The sequence below is a fragment of the Brachypodium distachyon genome, chromosome 1, assembly GCF_000005505.3.
Source record: "Brachypodium distachyon strain Bd21 chromosome 1, Brachypodium_distachyon_v3.0, whole genome shotgun sequence".
In the NCBI taxonomy this organism is placed as follows: Eukaryota; Viridiplantae; Streptophyta; class Magnoliopsida; order Poales; family Poaceae; genus Brachypodium; species Brachypodium distachyon.
In genome coordinates this window covers 29,332,799-29,341,476 of record NC_016131.3, presented here as the reverse complement: position 1 = coordinate 29,341,476, position 8,678 = coordinate 29,332,799, and the positions used below count along the sequence as shown (strand labels likewise).

At 52.9% G+C, this 8,678-nt stretch overlaps 4 protein-coding genes across 4 annotated transcripts; 2 read left to right on the top strand and 2 right to left on the bottom strand.

Moving 5' to 3' along the window:
- The first annotated feature begins 370 nt into the window (after positions 1-370).
- Positions 371-1,503, top strand: LOC100834172. The gene is made up of 2 exons (XM_003563426.4): positions 371-920; positions 1,048-1,503. The coding sequence occupies exons 1-2, from the start codon at positions 580-582 to the stop codon at positions 1,271-1,273; spliced, it is 567 nt and encodes a 188-aa protein (XP_003563474.1). The 5' UTR covers positions 371-579; the 3' UTR covers positions 1,274-1,503.
- Positions 1,504-3,756: 2,253 nt separating this feature from the next.
- Positions 3,757-4,834, bottom strand: LOC104582121. Its single transcript, XM_010231460.2, has one exon. The coding sequence runs from the start codon at positions 4,810-4,812 to the stop codon at positions 4,180-4,182; it is 633 nt and encodes a 210-aa protein (XP_010229762.1). The 5' UTR covers positions 4,813-4,834; the 3' UTR covers positions 3,757-4,179.
- Positions 4,835-5,039: 205 nt separating this feature from the next.
- LOC100844031 (pentatricopeptide repeat-containing protein At3g61360) lies at positions 5,040-6,500 on the top strand. Its single transcript, XM_010229097.3, has one exon. It carries the CDS (start codon positions 5,040-5,042, stop codon positions 6,498-6,500), a length of 1,461 nt encoding a protein of 486 aa, XP_010227399.2.
- Positions 6,501-6,882: 382 nt separating this feature from the next.
- LOC100833861 (nifU-like protein 3, chloroplastic) lies at positions 6,883-8,678 on the bottom strand. The gene is made up of 4 exons (XM_003563425.4): positions 8,019-8,678; positions 7,842-7,926; positions 7,471-7,763; positions 6,883-7,263 (listed from the first exon to the last, which is right to left on the bottom strand). Exons 1-4 carry the CDS (start codon positions 8,082-8,084, stop codon positions 7,072-7,074), a joined length of 636 nt encoding a protein of 211 aa, XP_003563473.1. The 5' UTR covers positions 8,085-8,678; the 3' UTR covers positions 6,883-7,071.

The following is an 8,678-nucleotide window of genomic DNA, read 5'->3' as shown; positions in this document are numbered from 1 at the left end:
CATACCACCGCTGACGGCAACTATTCTGGAGAACTTCAGTGATCTCCGGATACTACTCTGACAAACTCCGTAGCAAGGTTTAAAATGGTACCCACTAAATCAATTTTGGATTTTCATGTTCCATATTGCACCAAATTTTTACAGAAAATATGAAAATGGTAGCAAAACATAAATTTATCCAACACGAGTCAATTACCCGACTGTCATTCAAAAACAAAAAAGGGCATGCTGGATTTTGCATTGGGCTCAAATTGTAGTCAAGCCGAAATTTTTGACTGAAAGGTTAAAATTTTGAGGCCAATTTGGAAAAAGTTGCACCACGGAACAAATGGGAGCTGAAAAAATCTCTCTCTTCTAGACGTTTTCACCCGGCCGCTCACATTTGGCCAAGTGGCCGCTTTCTCATCTCAAGATAAGCCTTCTACTCCTACTATCCTTCCTCCTCTTCCCCTTGGAAGCTGCGGCAATCCAAGAAGATCTACACGGTTCTACCACGAACAAAACTGCACAAATCCAAGAATCCCAGAGAGAGAGAAAGAAGACCGAACAAGCTAGGATCGAGGAGGAGGCGGAGCTGCCATGGCGTTATTAGCGCCCACAACTCTTCAGTGCTTCCTCACTGGGAGGCCCCTGTGCAGCATGGCCACAGCAGCCGTCCCGCAGCTCACGAGGTCCAGGCAGCCATCGGCGAGGCTCTCGTGCAAGGCCTCCGATGAGAAGGACGCCACGCCGCTGTCGCGGGAAATTAGTGGCCTCGGGGTGAAGCTCGGGAAGCTGGCTCTGGTCGCGCTGGCCGCCGGCGTGCTCGCGCTCGGTCCCGTCGACGGCGCCATGGCCGGAAAGTCCGGCGGCAGGGTCGGCGGGAAGGCGTTCCGGTCCGCGGCGCCTCGCCCGTCCGGTCCACGGATAAACAACTCCAGGTAAACATCGGGCTCTGTACTGTGGTCTGCCAATTTGCCGAACACATCATGGACATGACATATATATGCGTTTGGATGATGCAATTCCTGAAATTTGTTCGATTTGGGATTGCTCTCGGTTGCGCAGGACGAACATCTACGTCAACCCGGGCGTGGCGCCGCCGCTGGGGGGATACGGCTACGGCGGATATGGCGGGTACGGCTGGTCGCCCTTCAGCTTCTACGGTGGCCCGGGCGTCGCGGTCGGGGTCGGCGGCGGCTTCGACACGTTCGTGCTGTTCATAGTGGCTGGGGCGGTCGTCGGCGCTGTCCGGCGGTTCCTCAACAGGGACAAGGATGATTACGATGACTAGACGAGTAGAACGTGTAATCGATCTCATATCCGATCCTTGTAATATAGCGAGCGAGACTATTTCTGCTCTTGTGTCAGTCTGAATCTTGAAGGAACATTGTACTGAAGTTAACTGAACGAGCAGCTCAGTGTTGTGTCGCCCGTGTCGGGAAACTGCAATTTTGTATCCGTAACCATCGCCGTCCTTTTGAACGTCTGGAAACGCCGCAACGTGAAAACATTTTACAGCTAGTTTGGCATCCCTTCTTTCATTTCATTTGGTAGAAATGAATTGAGATACAATTTTTGGTAAGATTTAATTTGGTTGAATTTCAATTTCAAGTTCAAAAATCATGTTTGTCTATCACATGGATTTGTAGAATGAGATACAATTTAAGAAAAATGATGACTTTTAGAGAGAAATTGGGGTTAATTATAGTGTGATTTTATGGTTCAAAATTCTAGACCCAAATAATGGATGCCAAATGAGTTGCTAAGGATGAAGTTGACACCTTGAGGGACCCTTTGTTGTCTCAAACCTTGTGCACCCGGTGCTCGCAAGTTCCATTCACTCGACAACTCCTCACATCGCTTCGGTCGGTACCTCATTTGTCATTGTTTTTAAGATTAGATTTTGTGATTTGTTTTTCAAGTATGTCTCTAGTCATTATTCTGTTTTATGAAGCAGAATATGATGGTAATAGTGCTCCACCATGTTACGAATAATAAAGGTGTCGAGGTCTGCCATCCCTCCGGTGCTCGGACTTCGACCCTGACTTAGTGATTCTCCCTCCGACATCGATGCAAATTTCGGAGATCTTATGTAAGTACAAAAGGATGTGCAGGCGGGTGTTATTCCTTAGAGCGGGCGGCATCGGACATGGATCAAAGTCTTCATGCTATCCCGGTAGCGACATCTCCTCTGGGACGGGGCGTAGCTACACGGATTGAGCGAGTAATGGGCAAGAGCTGGAGATACCCATGGACACGCCCACGTCCTCCATGGCCAGTGCCGAGGCGTCGTTCATCCCGTCCCCGACCATCACCGTCGGGCCCAACCTCGCCTTCAGGGCGCCCACGAGCCGCACCTTGTCCTCCTGGAAGAGATCCCAGTCGGGATCGTGCCCTGCGCGCTGGGCGGCACCGTCGCGCGGTGCTCCTGTGCGGGGAGAGGCGCGGGTGAGGGCGGCGCAGACCTCGCCAGGTCAAGGCGGCGCTCGTTCGCATGTTGTCGAGGTCGAGGAGGCCGCGGAAGGGCGGATCGGAGCAGCGGCGGCGCTGTTGCCGGAGGGAAGGAAGAAGACCTCGCGGCGGCGGCGCTTGGCTTGCGCGGGGCCCAATGGATAACCGTGCGCGTGTGCGCGAAGTCTTGGGGGCTTCATCTCCGCTGACTACGAGGATGGCGCAGGCGCAGCGGTTATGGCTTGTTGGAGCAAGGAAAAGATGCGGCTGGAGTGGAGAAGGAAGAATGAGAGGGAAAAAAGAAAGAGCTATTTTACGGTATCCGGAAATAAATACAAGCCGTTCATCTATCTCAATCCAATGGACATCTTTTGTTGGTACTCCATCACAACACAGAAGGAGTACCGCATCTAAAAACTGTGGAGTACTATCGGTTGAGGGGTAAAACAGTAATCAAGAGGATAATTTCATAATTACCTACTCCGTGATTTAAAAATAAACATGTTTATTTAATCCAAGCAGTTTATGTTCCCTGTGGAGAGACGGTGATTGCAGTGGCTCAGCCTGCTGGCAGCCTTCCAGCCATCACACGGCTCGCCCAGTCACCCTAGTAGCTGAAGTGGCAGGCAATAGGCTTTCTAATGCGGTAATGAGTTAGATATACTAGTAGCAGTAGTTCATCACTTTGACCGTGATGGAGATTTCAGATGGTGTATGCAATCACCCGTATACTACTATTTTTCTTTTATAAGGAACCATGAGATTTGCACATTGGATTAGGCCCTAATTTGAAACCTAAACATGCCATGCCACGGTAGCTCTCTAACGGGGAGGAGGCGGCGGCGGCCTGCAGATGTGCTTGATATGGACGGAGGTGACAGAGAGTCACGTCACCCTTAGCCTATCATGGAGAAAGTCTAATATATCCTTTTAAATAAAGGGTTAGATTTGATTGCTACTCCAGTCCCTCGATGTGGAGTAACAGGTACCGTAAAAAGGGGCAAAAGAAAAAGGCAAGGGGTGCAATGAAAAAGACGCGATGCCTGACAGGCGGGACCCACATGTAAGAAATACTGTCAAAACCGCTTGAATCATTATTTTGGGTAAAATGAGACAATTAGACACGCAACTCTGGTTTTTCGGACAAATTAGCAAAAATGGTACCTTGTGATAATGATGCCTCAAAACCTGTGGTTTCAATGAAATTTACTCTAAGTTAGCCAATAGCAATTGCCATGAGACAAAACATATACTCCATATTTGATTAATTTGCATGTATATTTGAAACATGTCGCATAACATCCCAGCTAACAAATTAATGAATTATAGCACAAATTCCACCTGAATATACAAGAGATTACATATTTTCTTCACCCGACAAAAGTTTACATGTCTTCGATCGACATCGATCGGATCTTCAGTACAATCTTCTAGTCTTTCTATTCTACTAGTAGAAATCAAGGTGGACGTGGTCTAGCAGGGTGATCAGCCGACCTGTGAATTGCTCCCGCCTCTTGCATGTGTGCCGCTTCTTGATTTGACGTTGGCGCGGCCAGCGGACCTGTGAGTTGCAGCTGCTTCGTCTCCTCTTGTGCCGCCGGCCAGCCGCTTCTTGATTTGACGCCGCGATCCACAGGGAGCGGATGATTGATCTGGTTCTGGTCTTTATCTCAGTTCTTGGCCGCCGATCAATTTCTTGTGCTGTTCATCCGCCGAATTCTTGACGCTGGTTGATCTGAAACTCGATCACTTGCCGACTCGCTCGTGCACGACGCCGCGGCGATCGTCCTCGAGCTTCTCCCACACTTTGAAGGGCACCACCCTGTCCGTCCAGACCCTGCCCTCGGCCGTCTTGTACGCCTCGTGGCACAGCGCGTCCGCCACGGCGTTGCCTTCCCGGTAGACGTGCTGTACCTCGCACACGTCGAAGGAATCAAGGAGCCAGATGATCCTGTCCAGCATCTCCGGCGAGATGCGCGTCTGGGCGGACTCGCACCGCAGCAGCCGCACCAGCGTCAGGTCGTCGCCCTCGACGAGCAGCCGGCGACATCCCAAGTCCAGCGCGAGTTGCAGCCCGCGGATCAGCGCCCTGCCCTCGACGACGCCGACGGGAGCATGAGCCGTCCGCTCGGCGAAGGCCAGGAGCACGCGCCCGTTGCCGTCGCGGATGGCGCCGCCGATGCTCGCTCGTCCGCTGCCGTCGTGGAACACCGATCCGTCGAAGTTCAGCTTTGCCCATCCCGGACGAGGCGGCGTCCATTTCACCAATGTGATCCGTGGAGACGGCGGAGGATGGTTGTTTCCCGGCGAGAACGTCCATCGCCTGCAGCATCGTGTCTGCGAGACGATGTGGAAGCCATAGCCCTGAGACGTGGCCATTGCTTCGGGGGAATCGGGGGAAGAGAAACTCGACGAGTCGAGAGAACCGAAAGACGATGGGAAGAAAGCGAGGAAGGGGAGGAGATGGAGAGCGGAGGCACGAAAGCCCCTCCTCTCCTTATATCTCCAGTAGTCCGAAGTCAGCTCGCTAACCGTGTTCAGCTCTCTCACACGGTCGATCTCGTAATACGATTTGTGCAGCCGGATGCTTTAGTGCGACTGCCGCCATGCCGATCCTCCTGCCGCCGCCGCCGCCGCCGCGCGCCGCCCCGTCGCTCCTCACCCCGACCGTGCCGCACCTCGCCCGCCTCCTCCTCACAGAAGCGCCGGCAATCCCGCCGCTCCTCACCGCCGTCCTGCCCGCCTCGCCGTCGCTCCTAACGCCGCTCCTCTCGCACCTCCTGCTCTCCCACTCCCCGCCCATCCCGGCGCTCTCCCTCTTCCGCCGCTTGCTCGCGCTCCCCCATTTCCCCGTCCCCGAGAGCTCCCTCCCCGTCCTGCTCCGCCTCCTCGCGCGCTCCCGCCGCCACGCGCACCTCTCCTTCCAGCTGCTCGACTCGCTCCCGCCCACCCACCCCCACCTCCTCTCCGTGCCGGCCCTCTCCGTCGTCCTCTCCACCGCGCTCTGCGCCTCCGCTCCCGGCTCGTCCTTCGCTGCCGCCGTCAGCTGCTTCGAGTCCGCCGCCGGCGTCTGGGCGCGCGCGGGTCGCTCGTTCGGCGCCCCCGAGCTGAACGCGCTGCTCCGCGTCTTCTGCGCCCGTGGCCGCGTCGCCGAGGCGCGCGCTCTGTTCCACCGGTACCGCGACGCCTACCCGCCCGACACCCGCACGTTCAACACGCTGCTGCTCGGGTTCAAGGAGGCCGGCCACGCCCAGGCGCTGGACCTGTTCTACCATGACGCCGTGCTGCGCGGATTCGTCCCGGACGCGGTGTCTTACTGCGTGAGGATGGACGCTCTCTGCAAGAAAGGGAGGTTTTTGGACGCCCTGGAGCTGCTCGACGAAATGCGCAGGAGGGAGAACTGCGAGCCCACGCTGCAAGTTTTCACCACCCTGATATACGGAGCTGGGATTGCGAGGGACCCTGCTCGTGCACGTCGCTTGTTTGATGAAATGGAACAGTGCGGAGTGACTCCAGACCGTGGAGCTCACAATGCGCTCATGGGAGCCTATGTGAGGGCTAGGGATTTGCAGTCCGGAATGGCGGTGATGGACGAGATGGAGCAGAAGGGAATTGGTCTGGATGATGTTACCTACAACACAATGTTGTGTGGATTTCGCAGGGTTGGTGACTTGGAGGGGATCTGGAAGATATATATCAAGATGATCTGCTCAGGGTTCATGCCAAGGACTAGGACGACAATGTTGCTCATGAAGGTTTTCTGCGAGAATGGGAGACCGGATCTTGGGTTGGAGCTGTGGGATTATTTGATCGGGAAAGGATGTGTACCTCATCGGCATGCCTTGGATGTTCTGGTTACTGGTTTATGCTGCAGAGACGTGGTTGTCGAAGCATATAGGTGTTTCCGAGAGATGATCGAAATGGGAATGGCACCTACAGAGCGTGCGTTCAGGGTTTTGGAAGGGTTCTTGAAAAAGAGGCAGGAGTTTGGGAAGATTGAGGAGATTAGGCAAATGATGAAGGCAAACCAATTGGAGGAGCATCAAATTGAAGAGGACGAGGTTTAATACTGGTTTGTTCCTTTTGAATTTTTTTGGAAATGGACCCTGTGAAAATTTGCAAGCCGCATGCTTAATAAGGTCCGTTGCTACCCACTGGTGAAATGTTGCATGTTGCAATGACAAGCTCGCTTTGACTGGGAGAGCAGGGAATAAAATGGTAGCTCCAAGCTGTCAATTTTACAGAAAATTATGGAGATTTAAGAATCTTGGGGTTGTTAGAGTTTGAGAGACTGCAAGATTCTCTAAAGATACTGAAGTTTCCAGTTTTGCAGAAAAACTTGGCTTAGCCTGTGCCAAGGGAATGCAATGGCAAGTTTGTAACTGCTAAAGTATAATGATTAGGCCCATACAAATGGTTGAAAGTTTTGTTGAGCTGTGTCTTTCTGAATTAACAGTGCTGTAAGTTTTGTTCTCTCATAATCACAAAATCTTGTGCATAACAACTATATTGACATGTTCAGTATTTTACTGCAGTGATGATTCAGAACTAAATGACTGAAGAACTGAACATCGAAATGTCATCAGAATGCTGATTGCCTTCCTTTCCCTTGATTGATGCACAACTGATTTTATGTTTCTACTCTGTCAACTGAACAGCCAGGATTGATGGTATCTTTTCCCTCAGTTTTTGTGTTACAGCTACACGCACTGTCATTACACTTGCCGCAGGTCCACTGATTTGAATCTTGACGACAAAACCGTCGATCTGAACTAGATCAAGGCTTCCACCTCCAGTGCCGACAAGGTATGGCCTGATCTCATCTAGCACCTACAACATTACATTAAACTTCAGTTTCATGCTTACGGTTTGATCATCCGAGTACTGCACTTATATGAACTATCTAAGCTAGAAGAGAAAATTGTAGGCTCGGTGAAATGGACGAGTGGGATGCATAATGGACACTGATAAGCAAAACATATGACCTAGTATGTCATTGATCAGTAAGGAAAGCGTATGACCGAGTATCTGGCTGACCTTCTCGACGTTCTCCAGATTGAGCTCGAGCCCGGTCTCGGTGTCGTGGATCTGCTCGACTTCAAGGATCTCGGGGATCTTGTCACGGAGGCGGGTCTCGATGCCCATCTTGAGCGTCATGGTGGAGCTGGGGCAGGAGCCACAGGCCCCCTGGAGCATGAGAACGACGACGAGGCCATCGATCTCGTGCAGTGCCACGTTACCGCCGTCGGCCATCAGACTTGGCCGGACTTCGTCCAGCACCTTCTCCACGTTCTCCTCCGTCAGGGGCATCACACGCACCGCCCATCCTTCTGCACGTACAAAGACACCGTGTAAAGTGCTACAAACTCATGCTCAATCCTTCAATTCTGCACTTTTCTTGCATATACCTGTCCTCTTGACACGGTTGTTTGTTGTATGCAGCAACGTGTGGTTGAACCTGAGCCGGCCATGGATAAGGGAGCTCAAGGAATTCTACGCAGAAGTAGTAGGATCGGTTGGTGAAGCAAAGGGAAGAAGAATGATTGTTGGGAAGGAAAGGAATAGAGCCGGGTGAGTGGAAATACCTTGCCGAGTGCTGCCGCGAGGGTGGCGCCGGAGGCTTGCCGGAGATTGGGCGAGGAGAGCCTCATCTCGAACTTGATGTTTTTACACTTGTCGACGAGGCAAAAAATGGCAAATCAGACAGGTGTGTGCCGATATGGATGGCACCTGCCGGATTCGGGGTTGATACCGGGTCTAAAAATTTATCAGATCCGGCCTCGATGCGGGTCTGCGGGTATACCCGACCCCAGTCAACAAATATCTCAAACGGAGCAAACAAACGGAGCAAACAAGGCAGAAGGAAAATTAGAGGCGCCGATTTGGACTTGAAAATTCCACAGATCAACTAATATAGGAGTACATCAAACAAAGCAAACAAGGTACAAATCAATTGCTGTCAAACAAAGCACAAATCAAATAAAGCAGCGAGGAGGTTGGCTGGCCGGCTCCTCCTCCACTGGAGCGCTCTGCCTAGAACGAGGGGCGGAGGGGAGAGGACGCCGCGCGCCTGCGAAGGCCGGGCCGCCGGAGGGAGGAGCAGCGCCGCGTGCCCGTGCCTCTGGAGGGAGGAGCAGCCGCGTCGCCGGAGGGAGGATGCGCACGCCGGACGCTAGAGGTCGCGGCGACTGGCCGCCGCCGGGATGCTTGCTGCCGGCGGCTGGATTTTTGGAACTTGGGGAGAG

Excerpts from the sequence above, each read along its gene's own strand:
- LOC100834172 (XM_003563426.4), top strand. The coding sequence starts at position 580 with ATGGCGTTATTAGCGCCCACAACTCTTCAGTGCTTCCTCACTGGGAGG. Across the intron at positions 921-1,047 it reads CCACGGATAAACAACTCCAG|GACGAACATCTACGTCAACC; the intron begins GTAAACATCGGG and ends TCGGTTGCGCAG.
- LOC104582121 (XM_010231460.2), bottom strand. The coding sequence starts at position 4,812 with ATGGCCACGTCTCAGGGCTATGGCTTCCACATCGTCTCGCAGACACGA.
- LOC100844031 (XM_010229097.3), top strand. The coding sequence starts at position 5,040 with ATGCCGATCCTCCTGCCGCCGCCGCCGCCGCCGCGCGCCGCCCCGTCG.
- LOC100833861 (XM_003563425.4), bottom strand. The coding sequence starts at position 8,084 with ATGAGGCTCTCCTCGCCCAATCTCCGGCAAGCCTCCGGCGCCACCCTC. Across the intron at positions 7,764-7,841 it reads CAACCGTGTCAAGAGGACAG|AAGGATGGGCGGTGCGTGTG; the intron begins GTATATGCAAGA and ends TTGTACGTGCAG. Across the intron at positions 7,264-7,470 it reads ATCTGGAGAACGTCGAGAAG|GTGCTAGATGAGATCAGGCC; the intron begins GTCAGCCAGATA and ends GTAATGTTGTAG.